Below are 22,108 nucleotides of genomic sequence, written 5' to 3'. Positions count from 1 at the left end.
TGGGTATCCGGAGAGGGTGGTTCGGAAGCAGGAATTGGGGGATTCACTGTGCCAAGGAATGGGGAGAGAGGAGGGGAGCATGGTCAGGGGCTGGATGAGGAGGGCCGTGACCGAGTGATGTTCTAAGAGAAAAGCTGCAGACTTGTACGAAGACTTGAATTGGAGCCTCGTCCTCTCTCCCCCTCCACTGCCTTTCCCACCCTTCCTTCTACCCTCTCCGCGTCCTGTTGCCTTCCCCACACCGCCTCCTCTCTGTATCCCTAATTTCACTCCCAACCCTCTAACTCTACTTCCTCCGTTGCTCTTGAGCGTGCTTTGTTTGTTTATTCTTTTATCTGTAGGAGAATGAAAGTTATCATATCCCCCACGGGCTTGTTGCAAAATATTAGAGACTCCGAATAGAAGCGTATGAAATGCAAAGCGTCGTATTACCACCTATATAATAATTTATCTCACATTTACTGAAAGCTTCCTCTGTGCAAGGCATACATAATTCCTATCCCATTTAGTGTTTACAATCACTCTGCAAGGTGAAAACTGCTATTCCCGTATTACAGGGGGGAAAACGACGCATTGAGAACTTTGTGATTAGTCTAAGGTCACAGGGTAACCGGGATTTGAACCCAGGCTGTTTGGTTTCAGGACCCTGTAGAATCTGTGTTGCTAGGACTCACTGACCCTAGGAGTCCCAGATTAATAACAGAAATCACAATGAATCTTTAAAATGATTTTTTTCTATAACAGGCAAAGAGTGGTAGTTGTCTCTGAAGGATCACTAGAGGGAAGTGTGGCTCCAGGGAGCTGTTTAATTCATTCAACACATTTGTTGAGTGCCTGCTCTAGACTAGATGCTTTTCTAGGCTCCTGCAGCATGTGTAACATGGAGCTGCCAGGAAATAAGGTAGAGAGAGAGAAACAAGATTTGAATCCAAGCAGCTGATCTCTTCCCCTTAACTCCCACTGGGAAATGATTAGAACGATTCCGGATTCATAATGCTGCTGCTCATCTCTATTGTTCCTCCTCCTTTCAGCTGCTGAAAACTGCAGGTCTAGTGGAGCAGCAGCTTTATGGCAGGTGGACTTGATGCACAATTCTAACATGCTGTGTTGATTACTACTATACAGAAAAAATGGGTTGCTATGCTGCCCAGTTTCTCTTTCCTGGTTTTCTTGCTGTTGCCAGAAAGAAACTGAAGATATTATGTAGCCCATTCTGCTTCCAGATAAGAGTTCTATATTGTGAAACCCTTTGATGCCATTTTTTGGATGCCTGGTTCCTGGCAAAAGACCTTTAGTCCCTGACTTAGAGTTTTCTGGCTTAGTAATAGCTATTATAAATGTGTATAGGTTTTTTTTTTTTAATTCTTCTCTTCATGTCTTTGAAACTGCACGATATAAATATTATTGCTCTTAAAGGGATTTTGTAGTTTATTATCATCTTTTCTCCAAATAAGTTCCTTTATTCCAGAAATCTCTTAATATAGAGATTGTTGCATTTTTTTATAAACTGGGGAAAAACTTAAATATTGTCTCTTTGTCATGTGTTGCCCAGACGCTTGAGACATAGCCAGCTTTGGTAATCATCTATAACATGCCTTGCAGGAACTTATCCAGGCTTTTCAAACACTTCTGGGGTCAGGAGACCACTGCTTTAGAAAACAGTAGTTCCTCTGTTAATCAATTGTAAATGTCCATTTTCCCCCTTCTATTGGATCCCTGTAACTTTTCCCTGTTGATCCCATTATCTTTTCCACAGACCTTTTATAACATAACTGTCCAGTATTTGGAGAGTATGATCATGTTGCCTAAATCTTGTTATCTGGCTCAAATACCCAGTCTTTTTCCATCACATGTTCTTCACATCACATGTTCTCAGATCCTTTCGAACGACTAACAGCCTGTCACATGTTTTCTGACCAGTACAAAGTGCAGATGAGAATGTCATTCAGAGTCAAGATCTGTTAGCTCCAGAAAAGACCTTAGACCTCTTCTAGTCCAAGTGCCTCCTACCTCCATGAAATAGCAGAGGGGCTCAGAACTAATTGGTAATAGAGATGGGACTAGATCTCAGGTCTCTAGATTCCTAGACTTGTCTTTTTTCACCAAAGGACTCTGCTTTTCCTTTCTTGAATTCACTATACTGTTAACACAATTAACGATATTTTGGGGAATGGGCGCGAGGAAGGGGTAGGCAGTGTATTGTTTTAACCATCTATTTCTGTTGACTCATTTTAAAATCCACCCTAAAATTGTAAGTTGCTGTTAGTTCGGGTCTCCTACAACTTGTATTTATTCAGTTAAATTTTGGATGCTCAAGTATAGAGCTTTCCATGAATCCCTTTACTTTTATTTTGTTTCCCTTGTTTTCTTAGTTCCCCACATACATGAGTGCTATTTACTCTTTGCTTGTGTGTTTTGTTCTGCCTGGAACTCCATTGTTCATTAGACTAACTCACACTTAACTCTTTTTTTTTTTTCAAATATAAATTTTTAAATTTCTTTCTCTCCCCTTCTCCGCCCACCCCCTTCCCAGTTGTCTGCTCTCTGTGTCCATTCACTGTGTGTTCTTCTGTGTCTGCTTGTATTCTTGTGAGCGGCACCAGGAATCTGTGTCTCTTTTTTGTTGTTGTTGTTGTGTCTTCTTGCTGCGTCAGCTCTCCATGTGTGTGGTGCCACTCCTGGGCAGGCTGCACTTTATTCGTGCTGGGCAGCTCCTTACGGACACACTGCTTGTGCGTGGGGCTCTCCTACACGGGGGACACCCTGTACGGCACTTCCTGTGTGCATCAGCACTGCCCATGGGCCAGCTCATCACATGGGTCAGGAGGCCCTGAGTTTGAACCCTGGACCTCCCAAGTGGTAGGCGGACACCGCCGGTTTGAACCCCAGACCTCCCATGTGGTAGGCAGACGCCCCATCCTTTGGGCCAAATCCGCTTCCCCACACTTACTCTTTACAATCCATATCCAGGAATGCTTTTCTGTCTCCTTACTAACTGTCTTCTATTCCCTTCCCCATAGCCTTGGGTTCTTAGGCAGGTGCCCCTCCTGTGTACTCTGTTAATACTTGGTACATACTTCTGTCATGTATTTTTTTTATTGTTTTTTTTTGGTACCAGAACCTAGAATTGAACCTGGGACCTCATGTGGAAAACTGGAACTCAACCACTGAGCCATGTCGACTCCCTGTCATGGATTTTTGTCCCAGAATTATTTGTTTATATGCCTGTATCCCCTAGTATATTAGATTTGGTATTTTATCCTTCATTTTAGATCTCCAGTTTACAAACTGATTCAAATTGTTGGAGCTCATCATTTTAACCTGTGCAGATTATAGCAGTCAACTATTGCCACAATAAGGCTTCATAAAAAATTTTGCCCCAAATCAGTGGCTTACAACAAAAGCATTTATTCTTGTGCTTGTGAGTCTGCAGATGAACTCCCATTTGCCTGATGGTTGTTGGGCTCAACTGGGCTGGACCTAGCACAGATCTGCTGACCATGGCTTTATTCTGGGGCTCAGGCCAAAGGAGCATAGCTACCTGAAAGATGCTTTTCTCCTGGCTGTTACTCTCTAGCTTTTAGAAAGTATCAGGACTATTTAAGGGTTCTTCTTATGGAAATTTATATGTCTTAAATACATTCTCTGTGTAGAACACTCTCCCTCCCTCTACCACCCCTTTCCCAAATATTAGTACAGGTTCTGTGAATGAAATAAGCAATGGGCCTATCTCTCCTCTTTTCTATGACTGTTATTAACCTTTTCTTAAACATTCTTTGGGACTTTGTTTCTAGGCAGCTGTTGTGCTGTGTATGGATGTGGGCTTTGCCATGAGTAACTCTTTTCCTGGTGAAGAATCCCCATTTGAACAAGCAAAGAAGGTGATGACCATGTTTGTACAGCAACAGGTACGTTTCAGATTGGCCTTGAGCTTGTAACCCATGTTTTAAATGTTGCCTCCACATACTAATGTAAGATACTAGTCTCCTTTTAACTTCCAGCCTCAGTGTTTTAGGGAATCTGGGGGTTTTCTTATATGTATGTACATGCAAGTCCAGCTACCACTAGATTCTGGTATTTTTTTCTTTCTACATTCTGGCCCCATCCACTGGATATTACAGTTTTTATCAGAAACAAGAGATAGTATAAAGTAATGTTTAAAAGTGTATCTCTGGGGACTGAAGCCCTGGATTTGATTCTCTGCTCTGCCATGTTTACTAACCTCTTGACCTTGAGCAAGCCCTTCATCTTCTTTGTGTCTATTCTGGTTTTCTATTGCTGGATAGATAAAATATTCTGTCTTACAATAACATGAAAAAAAAATTCTCCCATGGGTCTGTGGGGTGATTGGACTCAGCTGGGTGATTCTCCTTCAGGGCATCTCATGAGGTTACTCTCATATGGTGGCTGTGGTTAGAGTCATCTGAAGGCTCAGCTGGGTTGGGCAACCAAGAAAGCTCCATCACGTGTCTGGTCATTGATGCCTCTGTCATCTGGGTCCACCAGAGTACCTACATGTGGCCTTTTCAAGTAGCTTGGGATTCTCACAATGTGGAACTAGTTCTGAGAACAAGTGTCCAAGAGTGAGCATTCTAAGATACCCTGCATGGCTTGTAACCCAGCTTTAGAAATCTGAGAAAGTCACTCCACTGCTTTTTATTGGTTTAGTAAGTCACTAAGGCCCACTTAGATTCAAGGGAAGAAAATTAAGCACCCCTTTTTTATTATAAGAAGTCTCCTGCTGGGAGACAAAACCTGATGAAAGTCCCATACTGTTCTAAAAATCTCCTCCCCTCCCTTGCCAAGGTTTTGTTGTCCAGCAGGCAGAATTCTGGCAGGCCTGCCCTACTGGTGTGCTAGATATGTTTGGACCCTAATGGCTGGGACCTTTGCTTCATGTACAATGGAATTATAGTTGCAGTTGTTAATGAACTTGGGAAATGAACAGACCAACAGAAATGCAGAATGACTGTAATTCACCTCTCCTCATGCAGCAGTCTTCCCCATTGATGTAAAAAGCTCATGGTAGTATTTAGGCAGCAAAGGGACTGTTTATCATATCCGATACAATTTTTTGTTTTATATTGTATTATGAAACATTTCATAAAAGGAACAAATAACAGAATAATAAAGTGGAAATCTATTTTCCTATTGGCTGGTGCTATATAATCCTAACATTTTGACACTTAAAAAAATTTCTTTTTCTTTTTTTCTTAGAAAAACTAAAATACTACAGGTACACTTGAAGCCTGTAATCACTTTTGAATCCTATTCTCTTCTTTCCATCCTTCCCTCAGAGTTTTGGTAGTTATCATTATCGTGCATATTTTATGCTTTAAAAAGTATATTTATTCACAGTATTTCTTCATAAATAATATGATATTGTATAAAACTCTTTAAAGCATATATAAATGATACATATAATTCCATAACTTTTTTTCCTCAGCCTGATGTTTTAATCTTGATTAATATTACTCAAATTCATTCATTTTTACTGGGATGTAATATTTCATTATACATGTGTTCCACAGTGTATGTCTGCATTCTCCTATTGACTGATAGTTTATTTCCAGTTGTGCCCTGTAATAAACAGTGCTGAAAGAAATGTTCTTGGTCTTTTGTCTCTTTGAGTACAAGTGCAGGAACTTCTCTAGGGTATATATACCTTAAGTGGAATGGCTGGGACATAGGATGAAGCAGCATTTTTTTTTTAATTCCTGGAAATTTATACCTTGGCTAGTCATTCCAGAAAGATAGATTAGAGTCATTGCAAATTATCTGTTTTCATTGAGAATTACAATCTGATTTGGCTGGAAGTCATCAAGAGCTGTTACCACCCACCCATCCTTCTACCCTAACGTGTGCTGAAATGAAGGTCGGGACCTGTAGTCAATGGAAAAGTCTGCTTAGAACCTAGGGAATGCCATTGTCCGTCAGGCCCATGTGCTATTGTTGACAGTAGCTGAAGGGGCCTGCCATAGGGTGGTATGTCTGTCCTGTATCCTGAAGCTTAGATATGTAATGGCTTCTAGTTTGTACTAATAATGCTTTTTAACTTTCTAACATTCTTCTCTAGGTGTTTGCTGAGAGCAAGGATGAAATTGCTTTAGTCCTGTTTGGCACTGATGGCACTGACAATGCTCTTGCTAGTGAGGATCAGTATCAGAACATCACAGTTCATAGACACCTGAAGCTACCAGATTTTGATTTGCTGCTGGACATTAAAAGCACAATCCAACCAGGTTCTCAACAAGCTGACTGTATCCTTTAACAGACAAAGAAGACTCAAGCAATTTTCTTTAATCTGGGGAATCATAGTAGAGTTTGGGGAGGCTGTTTCAGAGCCCCAGCTATGAGTATATGGATATTTTTGGCTCTGAGGATTTAATGTGAAATTAATCAAGTGCAGTGCCTGGGCACTGGGCCCTTCAATCACTTGCCCATTCTCTGCACTAGTGGTCTGGATATTGAGAGGCTAGGAAGGGGAAGGCACTAAGGAGTATCTGTATGTATTGACTACATGTAGAGGGTTTGATGGTGGTGATGGTTAGAAATGCTTGGAGGTGGAGAAATGATATTTTAAAGAGTACAGCATTAGCATTCTCTACCTTTTTCTAGATGGAAGATATTTTTGTGCCTAAAATCAAATTGGTCCAAACTGAGATTTCTAATTTCTTCCACAGGTTCCTTAATTTTAAGGCATTATTCTTGGTACTTCTCTGAACAATTGATAATGCCATCCCTGATCATTAGGAGGTGGTACTGTGTTGGAAGTGACTTGCAAAGGCTGCATTGCAGCTCACTTCATGCTTAATCGATTGTATTCACCAAAAAATGGGTTCTTAAGACTGTAAAATGGTATAATTTTTTTTTGTTAAATGAATGGAATGTATTAGATTAGCTTTTGGTTTACTTTATATTTCTTAGTTGTGTGTGCCAGAGTGTATCTTCGATAGGTGGCATATGTAAATATATGCTGATAAAATAATACTTGGGATGGAGGTCACTTGGGGAAGTACTTTTAAATGATCGTATAATGAGGCCAGTGTCTATAATTTCCAGCACTGTGGACTTCTGGGGGAAAAAGTTGTTCTTGAGACACAGGGATTCTTGAGCATATCTTCTGCCCTTAACTAGCCAAGTCCTGGATGCACTCATTGTGTGCATGGATGTGATTCAACAGGAAACTATGTGAGTGTTTCAATGGAAGAAAATGAGCTTTTTCCCAAAGCTGTGGATTGATGTATTGTGTCCATTGTGTCAACATTGTTAATCAGACAGCATGTTTGCATGGCTAAACAAACGTTTGTCAGTATTCGTTGGTTCAGTTAAACCTTTCTGTTTCTTTAAAAGTTTAATTTATAAAAAAAGAAGGGAATTTCTCTGGGAGAAATAAACACTTGCCCAATTTCAAGTTGTTCTGATTTGAATTAAGCTAATTACCAGAATTTTTTTTTTTAAGTCGGTGGTATGATCCATATGTAATTGAAATGAAATGCATAGTAAATTTGGGAGATGTTTCTAATTTATTACTTCTTTAATTACTGAGCCTTGAAAATGTGTCTTTGAATATACATACACTCACACATTCATACACACACAGACACATAGACCCAGATCTCTTGCCTATTAGGAAAGTTATAAGCAACTGCAGAAAAATCCCCAACCTAAATATGCATTTTCATATTTCACAGTCTCTGCAAAATCCTTCCTCTAGCTCTGTGAATGGAATCAGCAGGGCATTTGGAAAGTGAACCCTTGCAAGTCTGAAGTATAGTACACTGGTAGAGCTTCTTGTTTACATTCTGCTATGGAGAGGATTTCTGAAAAAGTATCCTTTTTAGTCATGGTGACCACATCTTTAGGCGAAGTTAGAGTTAAAAAAAAATTAGGGAATACTATTTCTGTAATGTTCACAAATTTTGCTCAAGATGTTAAAAAGTATGAGTTCTATCAGGGTCAATTATGTGTTTAATAGGAACTAAGCATCAACAATAAGTTTTGATTCCTTAGCCTCACTGCTCAGTGAGAAAGTGTGTTTGATTCCTTAGATTGATTCCTTTGCCTCACTGCTCAGTGAGAAAGTGTATTTGAATTTCTACAACATAATTAAGGAGAACGATTTCTAAATGTTATAACTCTCTCTTTCAGAGGAAAGAAGTTTGAAAAGAGGCATATTGAAGTGTTCACTGACCTCAGCAGCCCTTTTAGCAAAGATCAGCTGGATATTATAATTTATAACTTGAAGAAATCTGGAATCTCTCTGCAATTCTTGTAAGATTGTAGGAATAATGTGTATAAACAAATCCTTGTAATGAAGACATAATGCAGTGAGTGGTACCCCTTAAGAGTGCTTGGTTTGCAGGAGTCTGCTTTCTGCTTCGAGCTGGAATCTGTTGGGTGACTGGCTACTCAGGAAACCTTTACTTATCACTCTCTATGTAATAGAAACTGTGTCCTGAGTTTTGGTTTGAAAGAAATGAAATTCGTCACAGTGAGACAAAGCAGCTTGGTAAGAGACTGTTAGTTTGTTTTCCAATACTGGACTCAAGGAATGAGGAATTAAAGATCTTTTGAGGATGTTCAGTTCATCTCCTGTTTGCATAGAGATCTTTACCTAAACAGTTAGTAGATTGATAGAAGGCAACTTCTCTTAAACAGCTCTAGAAAACTCTGTTCTCCAGATGGTAGATGTTGTTGGGATAGAGAAGATTGTCAACTTGGGAATCATATTAAATATATGGAATGTTTATTTTTAACTCTCTTTTTAGATCTAAAGTCGTTTTATTACCTTAGGAACAAAATGGAACATATACACATCTACATAAAATGTAATTTGCTCATGTGTATTTAGAGATGGGATATACAATTTCAGGGGAAAAAGTAGGCGTTTCACAATTTGTTGGGGAAAGAGTCACCCCCCAAAAAAAAAAACAAAATAAAACTTTGAATTTCCCATCCAGGCACTTACTTTCTCTATTATATATCCCTAACAGAAAGTTCTTTTCACTACCTAGTCTTTGAAACCTATTTCTTGTCTAGTTTTTCATGAAAGCAGAGTGATGGTATAGGAAATTGCATTATTAGAGTCTTCTGGGACCCTTATTTTTCAAATTGAGAGTTCTGCCAAGAAACCTCCAGCTCAGAGTGGTAGGCCTTTGGCATCTTCAGTATGCCTGCCATTGGGAATTAAGAACCTCTCTCGCATGTGTGTACCTCTTAATACTGCTGAGGGGCAACTCAACTCCTTTCTGTAGGATTGTAGAAAAAGAATTGGAAAGCCCATCAAACCGATACAAAGGTGGTACTTCAGAAAACTTAAGTACTTTTTAAATGATGCTTCTCTCCTTACTGAGTTAAAGTTTTCGCAGCATTTCAGAATTCCAGTTCAGCTTCTGTTCCTTGTTCATAATCTCAGAATGCCTATACATGTTTGATGCAGATGGTATTTCTGTCAGTGTCACTTTAAAGGGCTACTTTTTGTGTGTGTGAAAATACGGTAAAGTATGCTGAAGGGGGAACCTAGCCTCTTTTTGTTGTTTGACCAGATGTTGTTTTTTTTCCTTGGATAATAGTTTTTCTGTGCTACAAACTTCCAGCATACAATGTAGAGTTTATTGCTTTATTGTTTGGTTTATCATTATATGACTGATGATTCTGGTAGGACTGAAAAAATACCAGCAGCCCAAAGAAGCACTATGCTCTGAGCAGGCTTGTTTCTTGGACATTTTTTTGGTTTCTTCTACTGCCTATTGAGAAAGTTTATTTCTGGTCTAATGCAAGGGAAAAAGAGGTGTTATTGAAACTCCTTTTCCTAGGATAACTTCCTGACTCTTAATTTGTTTTCATGTTCTTCTTCCCTTCTTCCTGGTTGAAACTGTGGAGAGAGCAGTAAATTGACATGGACTGTGTATGCTGTACCCTGTTCTCTGGAAGCTTAATATCTGATAGGTGATATAAAACATGCAAATATGTTGTGCTAAGTTTATTTAGAAAAAATTTAAATGGAAAGCCCTATTGTAATTACAGCAAATAAAATTGTATTGAAATGAACTTAAAACTAACCGTCTACATAGAGGTCACCAACAGGTAATTTTGGGTAAACTGAAAAGATTGCAGAATTCAGCCATTTGATTTTCCAGGGGCAAAGTAAGGTGTTCTGTGGTGGAAAGAACTTTGCCCTCTGAATCAGGTACCTGAGTCTTTATACCACAGTTTAATCGTGTAGCCTTGGGCAGATTATTTCCTCTCTGTAGCCTCAGTTTCTTTTAGAGAATGGAGATAGAAATCTTTATTCACCTAAAATATATAAGATTAAATGAACTTGTGTACATGAAAGCATTTATAAAGTGCCATATTATCATAAAATGTGTATGTTTGCTTTTTAAGCATATATTGGTTATTGAATATTGCTGTGACCGGTAATCCCAATCTAGTTTTAGGCTCATTTCAGTCAGACAGCTGGAATGAAATACAAGATCAAAATTGGGTTTTACCTACTTCTAGCTATTTAACTCATTTCTGTATAGAAGTTCTATATCTGCAATATTAGTAGTATTTGAGTTTTCAGTATTTTATATACATTTGCTTATTTAATCCTTATAATACCCTTGAGGGAATCATGGGTGGACATTTTTTTTTGTCTGCCCAGAATAGCCTATCCTGGGAAGCATTCTTTCTTGAACTCTAACCAGCAGTTTGAATAAGGGCCATCATGTATTAGATCTGCCCCTGCCTACCATTGATGGACCAAGTGGGCTAATCAGAACCCTTTCCTGGTTTTTTTAAATTAGAGACTACTAGAAGCTTGAACACTCAGTCACTCTTAGTAGTGGAGGTGGGCAAATAAGAACTTGAAAGTGTACAGAGGCAATGTGGAAAAGCCAGTCTGAGAGAAAGCCAGCCAGCATAAAGTCCAGCGAATGAGATATGGGGGGAGAGGGGGAGAGAGAGAAAGGAAATGATTAGATGGTCCTTGTGATATCTGTAATCCTGGGTCTAGTTATCTCTAAAATCATGGGCAACCCTGCACTTTCAATTATTTGGGTATTAAGCCAATAAGTTTCCCCTTTTTACCAAGTCAGGGAGCTTTTTGTTACTTGAAACTGCCAAAGAGTATGGGCTAAGAGAGGTGAGTGCCATTTGACAGTTGAGAAATCTGAATCTCAGAGAGGATGATGGACATACACATTTTCACAGCGCTAGTGAATGACAGTCACAGGATTGGAACCCAGTTTACTCTCTGACCTCTTAAGCACTGCTGATATTTTCTTGACAGTTTGCCTTTCCAAATTGGCAAGGAAGATGGAACTGGAGATAGAGGAGATAGCAACTTGCATTTGGACCAACATGGATCCTCCTCTCCTCAAAAAGGAATTACTGAGCAACAAAAAGAAGGTATTCAGATGGTGAAGAAGGTGATGATGTCTTTAGAAGGTGAAGATGGGCTGGATGAAATTTATTCCTTTAGGTAGGGAATGGAAACATTGTTTACGATTTAATTGTACCCATATAAATATCTCTTGATCAAAGGTCTCCTATTGCTCTTCTGGGTCAGTCTCTTTAATTAGCAGTTAATAGTCTGATTTTTATTAAATAATTAGAATATCACTTTCCCACCCCACCCTCCTGCACTTTTTTTTTTCCTTCCCCAGATTAGTTTGATTAGTACAAGGTTTCTGATTTATTTCCAGGATTTGTATCAGTGAAGTTTGGGAATATATAGATAACACGAGAGATTTTAAAAGTCCAAAGTAAAAGATAAGGCAGTAGGTTTTCATCTTTTATCAAGCTCAGGGCATATTTTTGGGGCCCTTCTTTTTCATATGCCTACAGAAAATATTTTTGATTATTAAAAGTGGTGTCAGATATGAAATACCTAATATTGTCTTATCCTCTGATTTGGATTTGAGTAGGCAGGATACTTTGGTATGGTCATCTTTTAAAAAAACTTTTCTGTGCATACTATTTTGATCAGGTTAAAATAAAAACAAACCCAAAGTGTAAAAATTCCTGGCTTACTTAGTTTAAGAGGGTGTTGTAAAGGCAAAATGATTTAAGAAATGTGAAAGCTCTGAAGTATGATATATAAGGCAAACTGTTTTATTCAGTCATCCAGTTATGAGAGAGATCATCTCTTTTATTCATGTTATTCTTAGTTGGAGTTGGACATGCATTTATTTTGAGCAGAGAACGTGAAAGGGGTTAGTAGCATCTAGAATAACGTGTTTGGTGGGCATGTATTTAGTAAAAATAATTGCATGTGTTTGGTAAAAGTGGCAATAGGATACTTTTCAAAGCACATGCCTTGTATAGGTTCAAATTATCAGGTTAATGAAGGCTTCATAGTCAGACATCACTTCCAGTTTATCAATAAATACACAAAATGCAGATATTTTGTGTCAGGTTCTTAACTAAAGTCAAGATTCAGGAATTAGAAATTTTTTTGAGTAGCTCCAGTACATATCTGTTCTAATTTTTTTTCCTCAACACAATTTTTATTTATTTCTGGTGAGGTATAATTGACAAACATGTCCTGATTTTCTAAATAATTTTTAAAACCTTTTTTTTGCAACAGTTGTAGGTAAATGGAAATTTTGGAAATAGAATTGTAATTCACAAGGGATTGCCAAAGGAATTGGTAAGGAATCCCATAAAATGAAGTTTCTAGTCATAATGCAAATATGACTCTCAAATTTGGTCATGGCTTGCCCTAATGTGGTGATATTATATCTTAAGCTAACATAATAACCATGATATCATGAAGAAAAATTATAGGCCAATACAATTTAAAGAAGTTTTTTATTTTTGCTTTTCCTGTAGCATAGCATGATTGTGCATTGTCCTAGCAATTTGAAGCTACTTTGAATTTAGACCTGCTCTGAAGGTATGGAGCAGAACTGCACCATCCCGTGCAGTAACCATTAGCCTCATGCGACTCTTTACATTGAAATGAATTAAAGTAAAATAAAAAATTCATTCCCTCATTCACACTAGCCACATCTCAAGTTCTCAAGTAGAACATTTCCATCATCAAAGGAAGTTGTATTGGGTCAGCACTGGTCTAGGTTTACCCTTCTAGAATATCTTAGGAAGACAATGTGACTTCTACTTGGGGAGATTGAAATCTACTGCAGAACTGATCAAGCTGTTCTCAGGTGTTACATTTCAGATATTGACCCTTAAAACTTCTCCTGGAACAGAATCCAGCCTAAACCATCAGACTTTAGACCTGATTTCTGTTTAAATTAGTAATGTGCTAGGAGACGTCTTAGACCTGGTTCACAAATCCAAAGCCAAGGTGTACCAGGTGTACCATAAGCTTTGGAGGGAGATGTCAGGTAGAATTATGTAATACTTATTGTAAACTTTTTCTTGAAATTGGGATCTCTTGATAGCGTTTTGTCCATAGCTCTATGGATAATATCAGATGATTCTCTTTACTTCTTTGAAGATCTGTTTATCATTTGTACCAAGGAGATAAATAAAAATCTGGAATGTATGCTTGGAGTGTATTTGGTCATTAATTCCTTTGTCCCTTATTTTAATGAACACCATAAATTCTGCCTATCTTCTCTCCCCTTCTCTGTTGTGTTTGATTAGGGACCAGGGAAGAAAAATATAAACTTCTTTACTTTTTTTCTGCTGAAGTAGCACTTTCCATGTTACGCTTGCTTCCCCTCTACCTTTGCTGCCAAACTCCCCAGTAAGAAACCTAGGAGTTATCTGATTTATCTTAAAGTTAGATATGAATTACTCACTTCCTTAACCCCACCCATAGTCTTCATTTAACTTTCTTTATTGCATGCATATAAAATGTATCTTTTATTGAAAAGAGATGGAACAAACCAAGGAGTTGTAGAGTTGTGAGCAGTGATGTAATAGGATGGTATCCACCCTTTGATTTCCTAGAGCAGGGGCTATTATCCTCAGGTACATTGGTTTCCAGGAGTTGGTGAAGCTGTTGTCCTGTGTGCAGACTCATTTATGAATGTGCTTTCATGATATTCTCAAAGTGTCCTCGGCCCAGGAAAAAAGCTACGAACCAGTGACTGAGTGGAAAGAAAAGATTGTATAGGGGAAGACAGACTTGTTCATTTTCACCTGTCCATTAAGTAATTCAGCTCCTTTCTCCTAAGCTACCTCACTTGTATTCTGGCTCTCTTCCAATTTGTGGTTGCCATTTTTCTGCCATCTCCTGCTGTTCCTTTCTTTGTGATCAGCAACAGCTCACTTCTCATTCAAGAAAATTAAACGAATCATCCAGCACATTAACATTTTAAAATTGTTGCTTTAATTTTATATTTTTCTTTATTAAGTGAGAGTCTTCAACAACTGGTCGTCTTTAAGAAAATTAGTAAGTGTTCCCTGCCCTGGTCCTGTCAACTGACCATTGGCTCCAATTTGTCAATAAAGATTTCGGCTTATAAATCGGTAAGTGGTAAATAGAAATTATTTTTTTAAAAATATTATCCAACAGATAGATATGCTTACATAAGGACTTGAAAATTCAAGTGTTATTCAGTATAACTGCTAATCCTCTAGGTGCTCTCCCTGTTCATTTCATCTATTTAGCTTCTATGTAAAAGGTAGGCTGGAAGAATTGTCTGTAACATAATAGAGTTTGACTTCTGCCTCTTTCTCTTCTTTCTCTCCATACATAATTGAGAGGTAATCATGAGTTATAGGCCTTTTTTTAACAAAGGAAAATGAAATGCATTAAGTTATGTCCTTTTAGAATGATAGCAGAAATATAAATATGCACCTGCTAAGAAGTTCAGAGATTTGGGGACTCAGTCACACCTAGTTCAATTAGTAATGATCTGGTAGAGTCATCTGTGAAATATCCAAAAATGGTGAGTTGTAATTGTGAAATTATCTTTTGTAATATATGTACATGTGTATGTAATAGTATACTTTCAAAACCAAATTGCTCTTGGTGATTATTTGATGCAGTTCCAGTCTGAATTGAAGTCTGATCCATGCCTCTATATGACCTTCCTTTCACCTTTTTTTTTCTTTAAATGTACAAAGTAAATACACAAAACATGGTTTTTATTTTAGATTTTATTGAGGTATATCATTCATACATGGAATACATAATCAGTAAGTATATAGTATAAGGTGTGAACTTAGAAAACGAACGTGCATAACATCAGCCCACCACCAACACCTTGTTGTGAGACATTTGTTAGAAATTATGAAAGAATATCATAAAAATCTTACTACTAACTATAGTTCCTGTCTTATATTTGGTGCGTTTTTCCCACAACCTACCCTATTATTATTTTTTAAAATATATTTTTATTACAGAAGTTGTGAACTTACAAAACAATCATGCACAAGTGTAAAATTCTCATCCAGTATCCCTTCATCAATACACCACACTGGTGGTGGAACATTTGAGATAATAGCATCAGGCTTTCACTGCCAACCATGGTTCATAGTGTACATTTGGCACACTTTTTCCTTACTCCCCCATTATCAACACAGTCCATCTTTGGCACAGATGCATGAATATTACAGTATTGCTGTTAATTACAGCCCATAAATCACACCAGTTATGTTTTTCCCATGCTTCTCCACATTCCCACCACCCTGCAATAGTGACACACTTCTGTTCTAGTTCACAGAAGGACACTCTTACATCTGTATCATCAACCACAATTTTCATCCACTTCTGGGTTCACTGTTATTCAGTCCCTAGATGATTATTTAGCTTTCTTTCATTTGACATGGACATCCTCAGAGTAATCTTTCCAGCCACGTTCCCATTTATAAACAGCTGCTACTCACTATAATGTGTTACCATCAACTCTATCCATTTCCACCCTTTTATAATCAAGTTAATTAAAACTTGTACATACATTAAACATAAGTAGTCCTTTTCAGTTTTCCTCTTATCTCCTAATAACCTGTACTCTAGGTTTTTTTTTTTAAAGATTTATTTTTTATTTATTTCTCTCCCTTCCCCCCCCATCGTCTGCTCTCTGTGCATTCGCTGTGTGTTCTTCTTTGTCTGCTAACATTCTCGTCAGTGGCATCAGGAATCTGTGTGTCTTTTGTTGTTGTTGTTGTTTCAATCTTGGTGTATCAGCTCTCCGTGTGTGTGGTGCCATTCTTGGGCAGGCTATGCTTTTCTTGCGTGGGGTAGCTCTCCTTGCGGGGTGCACTCCTTGCGCGTGGGGCTCCCCTACATGGGGGTCACCCCTGCAAGGCACGGCACTCCTTACACGCATCAGCACTGTGCATGGGCCAGCTCACCACGTGGGGCAGGAGGCTCTGGTTTGAACCTTGGACCTCCCATATGGTAGGCTAATACTCTATCAGTTAAGCCAAATCTGCTTCCCTATAATCTAGGTTTTAACTCTGCATTATTCTTTCTATTTAGTTTATATTAAAGAGTACAAAATGTGTTTATATAACCAGGTGATTTTTTTGTATATTCAAAGACATAATTCCAAAAAGTATGTGGTACATTCATGAAAACCTTGGAGGAGTTTTTATTTATTTCAGGTCCTCTCAAGGCCTAGAATAGTATCCCTAGGAATGAGAATACACTCTCCTTCCTTCTTTATTCTGTCAACCTTTTCAAATTTCCTTAATTGATTTCTGACTACTGATAGATTGTTGTCCCTTTCCTTTTGGAAAACTGATAGCAAAATATATGGTCCCCCTTCTTAGTAGGAATTTACATATTTGAGCAAGTTAATATGTAATAGGCTGTCTGAAGGTTTTGTATAAGAAGTATGTGTACAACATAATATTTTTCTGTGGATTACCCTGGGGTACAAATGAGATGTAGAAAGAATTATCCTGTATATCCTGTTTTGAAATAAAGTAAGGCATCCATAATGGGCAAGAGTGAACAGAACAGTGTAGCATGTTTAATTGTTCTGTATTTTTGCCTGTGAAATAGAAAGTATATTAACTTTTCTTCTTTTAGTCAAAATCACTAGCTTTCCTTGTTTTCCCTTTATTTTTTCTTTTGGAAATAAGATTCTGCAGGAGAAACTTAGAAAGACTTGGTCAGTTGTGGATGCAAGAACCCTAAAAAAAGAAGATATACAAAAAGAAACAGTTTATTGCTTAAATGATGATGATGAAACTGAAGTTCCGAAAGAGGACACTATTCAAGGTATGCCAATAAAAATTTTCACTGTTTTAGGCAAGAGATTTTCTTCAGGATGTTATGAGGTAGGCTAGAATTTGTATCATTATTGTTCAGAGATGCTTCCCCCAGTTATAGACAGCAATCTGAGGGGATCATGAGACACTAGGTAAAAACTTTCAAGTCACTGCTGGGACTTGGGCAGGATCGTTCCGAGGAATACATTTGATGTTCTGTCTCTCTGAGTTGTAAATGTCCCAACTAGCAGGACTTCACACTTGGCTTGATTTTAAAGTTTGAAACTCACTAACTAGGAGAAAACTTAAAGTAACATGCCTGAAGCAAGCTTTTTTGTTTACTTTTTTCTTTCTTTCTTTCATGGTGTTTATTCTATTTCCTGCCAGATTTGCTCCCTTAAGTTAATTCAGAAGACAAGAAAAATTATTTCCTATTTGTTATATTGCCTTATATATATTAGGGTTTTTAAGATTGCACTTCATATATCATACCTATTTAGCATTGAATTGTGTATCTAAATGACATTTCTGACCAAAGGCCTTAGAAACTAGTTGAAAGTATCTGAACGTTCAAGAGCTAAAATTCTAAGATACTAAATGAGAGTTAAGGTAGCAACCAAGTTCTTTAGTTAAATGTATTGCCAGGCTGTGTAGTGCCCAGTGTAGTTTTAATTTGCCACCCTTGAAAAAAAATTTTTTTTTCACCTGTGACACCATACCTAGGTGTTTTTGTACATTTGTGGGTTGGAGGGTGGGTGTAGGTAGTGATGGTTATGATTACTTTCTTTCCCCTGACATATTATGTGTAGAATGTAGCAGATCTATTCAGTAGTATGGTTGAGAACGTGAATTTTGAGGTCAAACCTGGAACAGAATCAACTCCATTGCTTGCTAATCAAATAGTCAAGTCAGGTTGGTTTATTGGACATATACAAATTAGTTCTCAAGGACAGTAGCTAATAGACACCCTGTAGTTTCTCTTTACCCTTATAATGGCCTTTTGAAGTAGGCACTCCTGTTATTCTGTTTTACATAGAAGGGAATTGAGGCTGAAAGATGATCATTAGCTTATTCAAACTCACAAGGCTAGAAGGTTTGAGAACTTGTACTCAAACCCAGAACAGTCTGACATCAGGGACTACTTCTGCATACTATTCTGAATTAGAACTGAATTATGAAAGACTTTGAAAGATAGTCTGAAGAGTTTATACTTAATTTGAAAGCAATTTGGAGCATTTATAGTTTTAAAGAGCAGAATGTCATGATTGGGGCTGTGTTTTAGGAAGATTGATATAACAGCTGGGTACAGGTTGGATTGGCAGGAGAAGGGAATGGAGATGAAGTTGCCAGTTCTTTTGGTCGCAAGCAAAGAAAGCAGCCATGATTGTCTTAGGGGAAAAAGGAAGTTTATTGGTGGGGAAATGAAGAGGGAGGGATTAAAAATTGTAATAGTGTAGAAGTACAAATTTCTCCCTTACCTTTTGCATTTACTTTGTCATCTATCTTCCATGCTCTAATATATACACTTCTCTCTATTAGACAAAGGGATGAAGATATACATTGGGGCAAATGAATATGGTCATATGTTATATGACGTTTTGCCATATACAAAGGCTAGAGTTATTTATTTGCCCTTCCCGTAGATGAATCAAAAGGCACAACAGTCTTAATTAGAATTTTCAAGTTGCTCTTAAACTGTTCAAGTGAGAAAATGACTGATGACAGAAAAGTTAGAAAAAACGTTTGATTTAGACAGCACTCTTAATCATGTGCCATACGTTTCTCTACTGTTAATTTTTTGCTAGGATTTTTGTCTTATTTTCTTTACCAACTGTCTTAAAAAGACATATATGGAAATAGAAATTTGTTTCTTTTTAATTAAATACTTGATAACCTCAACAGACTGACAGGAACGAATAATCACCAGATCACAGAACTTGTCCCAGATATTAGTTTCCTCGTTTCTTAGTGTAAAGATGCATGGGCTTTTTCTTTCCATTTACCCAAGGCCGGAATGCTCATATTTTGGTGATCCTTCTCATCCAAACACATAAGGTATTGTTTACTGAAAGGGCATGATCTTCCATAGAACAGAGGCCATGGAACAGAAACAGAAGGTTTTCTATAAGTCAAGAGTCTATATTTCAATAAATATCCTAAATAATTAAGAAGAAGAAAATATAAAATCAAATCCCAAAAGTCAAATAAATTTAAATGCAGAAAAATATGCAAATTTCAGTTGAATAGTTCTAAATAAAAGAAGCTTTTGGTCGTCTTCCATTTGTATGTGCTTTGGGAAACATTTTATTCTGAAAATTTCCTTTGGGCATTTTTCTCTGTGGGTCTCTAGGTTTCTGAATGAATGTGTTCTTATTATTATGTTTACAAATCATACTTGTACTTTAGTCAATTGTGGTTTATCTTTGGAGGATAACTAGTACATTGCATTTGCTTCGTTCTTTTGGGCTGAGTAATCATTAAGGTAACTGGGTTGCAGAAAATGTACATAAAAATGTAATTAGATTTTAATTGTCAGTATAATATATATGTTGTTCGTGTATCTGCTTCTTCTTTTTCCCAGTTGATCACCAGGGGCAGTAATTTGATTCCAGAGACTAGAATGTGGAGGCTTGCTCTGGAGTGTGAATATATTGTTTATGTATGCATAGAACTCATGTCAGCTTGTAGAAAATGAGGCCCCATCTGCTTAACAGATGCTTTTCTCTTTTTCTCTAGGGTACCGCTATGGAAGTGATATAGTTCCTTTTTCTAAAGTGGATGAGGAACAAATGAAATATAAATCGGAGGGAAAGTGCTTCTCCGTTTTGGGATTTTGTAGATCTTCTCAGGTACAGCATTTCTTCTTCAGTTGTGAGCAAAATAAATGAGCTTTTTCCCAGTTTTTCCTTCAGATGGTGTGCTTTTGATCAGTCCTTTTATTTACAGTATATATTTACTTCACTTTAGTTTGTCTGAAATGTAGTCTGGGTATTAGTGTTGCCGTCTTTGATTCTTTGAGGAGAAAAACTGAGATGCAGAGAATTTACGTGAAGAATAGATTCAGTAAAAGTCACCTCTTAGCTTTGTTGGCCTTCATAGCTCAAGGTTCAGAACTGAAACATGATTCATTTCTTTACATTGTATTGCTGCTTTCTCTAAACTGTTAAGTATAATGGAGTGTTTTAAAGGAATGAAGGTTTGGCTGAGTTTTGAATGACTGTAGAACTCTTAGAATATTGTCGATTTGTGCCAGCCACCTTTCTTCTCCACTCCCAGCAGAGAGTTCTAGGATGTGAAATCTATTCATGGGTCATGTTTTTTAGACACCAATGCATGGACAGACAAAATGGACACAGTGAGAAATGTAGTACTTCACTGAGAGTCATCAGATACCTTAAACTCCCTATAAGTGATTATTTAGTAAAAGAGCTTAAATTAAATGAAATCATCTGTGATAGGCAACCAAAGAGAAGAATCATAATTAATAAGCATAAAGTACAGCTTTTAATATGTATTTTACCCAGACCCTATAGCTTAGGGACTAAAGGGATTTGGGTTAGTTCTAGAAGAAATCAAGGAAGAATTATAATGAAAATAAATATCTAGCCAGTACACTAGATTTGAGCTTCCTTTTGTTGCTCCAGCATATAGTTCCTGTGTACTTCTGTGTTATTGCAGTGTGGTTGGATGTAACATTTGCGTCATATGCCCCCATTTTTTTTTTTAAGATTTATTTTATTTATTTCTCTTTCCCCCTCGTTGTTTGTGGTCACTGTCTGCTCTCTGTATCTGTTTGTTGTGTGCTCATCTTCTTTTTAGGAGGCACCGGGAAACAAACCTGGGACCTCTCATGTGGAAGGGAGGCACCTAATTGCTGGAGCCACCTCTACTCCCTGCTTCTTGTGTCTCTTGTGTTTTCCCCCTTATGTCTCTTTGTTACGTCATCTTGTTGCGTCAGCTCATTGTCTTGCTCATCTTCTTTAGGAGGCCCTGGGATCCGAACCTGGGACCTCCTGTGTGGTAGGCAGGCACCCAACTGCTCAAACCACATCTGCTTCCCTCAAACTTTTATATATATTTTTAACAATGATAAGCACAAAATTGGTAGTATTTGTTACAAGCCTAAAAGGTTTTAATGGTAAGAATAAATGCTTTTTATAATAAGTTATACTAAATATGTTCCTCTTAAAATTATTTACTTTGGTCAATCTGTGAACCTAAAACTTTATGATTGTTAATGGTACTGTTTGTGAGTGTTTTCAGTGAAAAAGAGCACTAGTTCATATCTGTTTGTAGAAACTGGCCTGTTTGGAAGTGGGTCTGCCTGGTTCTAGATAGGCAGAAAAGACCTATGCAAATCACCTGTAAGTGTAATTCAGGACTCAAAAAGTTCCAGTCACCTGTGGCAAGGTGGAAGTGGGAATATTTAAATAAATGACAAAGCAAAAAATAGTGAAGTGAAAAAAAAAATCTCCCTTTTAAAAAGACCATTGTATTAAATTAACTTTTAAATCATAATAAGTATTTTCTAAATCAACTTTTTGTTGTTTTTAAGCCCTTAAGCAAATTTATTTTATCTTAATTTTAAAAAGTATAGTCTCAGACAGGTAAAATGACAATACTAAAAGCTTCCGTTTATTAAATGATTATGTGGTCTAGTCAATGTACTAAGCACTTTAGGTAAGTTCTCATTTAATTTCCATTACAGCCCTCTCAGGTAGGTGCCATTATCAGTATTTTCTACATTAGGAAACCCAGGCTTAGAGCTGTTAAATAACTGTCTGAGGTCGTATGGCTAGGAAAGGGTGGTACAGGTTTTGAACCAAGTCTCTGACTCCAAAGCCTGTGCCATTAATCAGCTCACCAGATGAACAAGCTCATTTTTTAATAGTTCAGTTTTTCTCTTAAGAAATGCACATAATTCTTTTAAAAGCAAGGTTCTCTGTGGTGGATAAGATAAAATGTAAGCATGTACCCTTTA

At 37.4% G+C, this 22,108-nt stretch overlaps 1 protein-coding gene across 3 annotated transcripts in view; it reads left to right on the top strand.

The window, feature by feature from the left end:
- XRCC5 (X-ray repair cross complementing 5) overlaps positions 1–22,108 on the top strand; it is a 96,040-nt gene that overhangs the window by 162 nt on the left and 73,770 nt on the right. For 2 of the 3 annotated variants that reach the window (XM_004478686.2, XM_071216134.1), the window contains exons 2-9: positions 3,795–3,908; positions 6,077–6,260; positions 7,143–7,191; positions 8,152–8,274; positions 11,279–11,470; positions 14,319–14,433; positions 16,999–17,137; positions 19,864–19,976. In XM_004478686.2, coding sequence (XP_004478743.1) covers positions 3,795–3,908; positions 6,077–6,260; positions 7,143–7,191; positions 8,152–8,274; positions 11,279–11,470; positions 14,319–14,433; positions 16,999–17,137; positions 19,864–19,976 — 1,029 coding nt within the window. The remainder of the gene's footprint in view (positions 1–3,794; positions 3,909–6,076; positions 6,261–7,142; positions 7,192–8,151; positions 8,275–11,278; positions 11,471–14,318; positions 14,434–16,998; positions 17,138–19,863; positions 19,977–22,108) is intronic. The other variant, XM_071216133.1, reaches the window with a different exon arrangement.

This window comes from Dasypus novemcinctus, chromosome 7, assembly GCF_030445035.2.
Source record: "Dasypus novemcinctus isolate mDasNov1 chromosome 7, mDasNov1.1.hap2, whole genome shotgun sequence".
In the NCBI taxonomy this organism is placed as follows: domain Eukaryota; kingdom Metazoa; phylum Chordata; class Mammalia; order Cingulata; family Dasypodidae; genus Dasypus; species Dasypus novemcinctus.
Note: the sequence above shows the minus strand (reverse complement) of the source record. Positions and strands in the feature narration are given on the sequence as shown.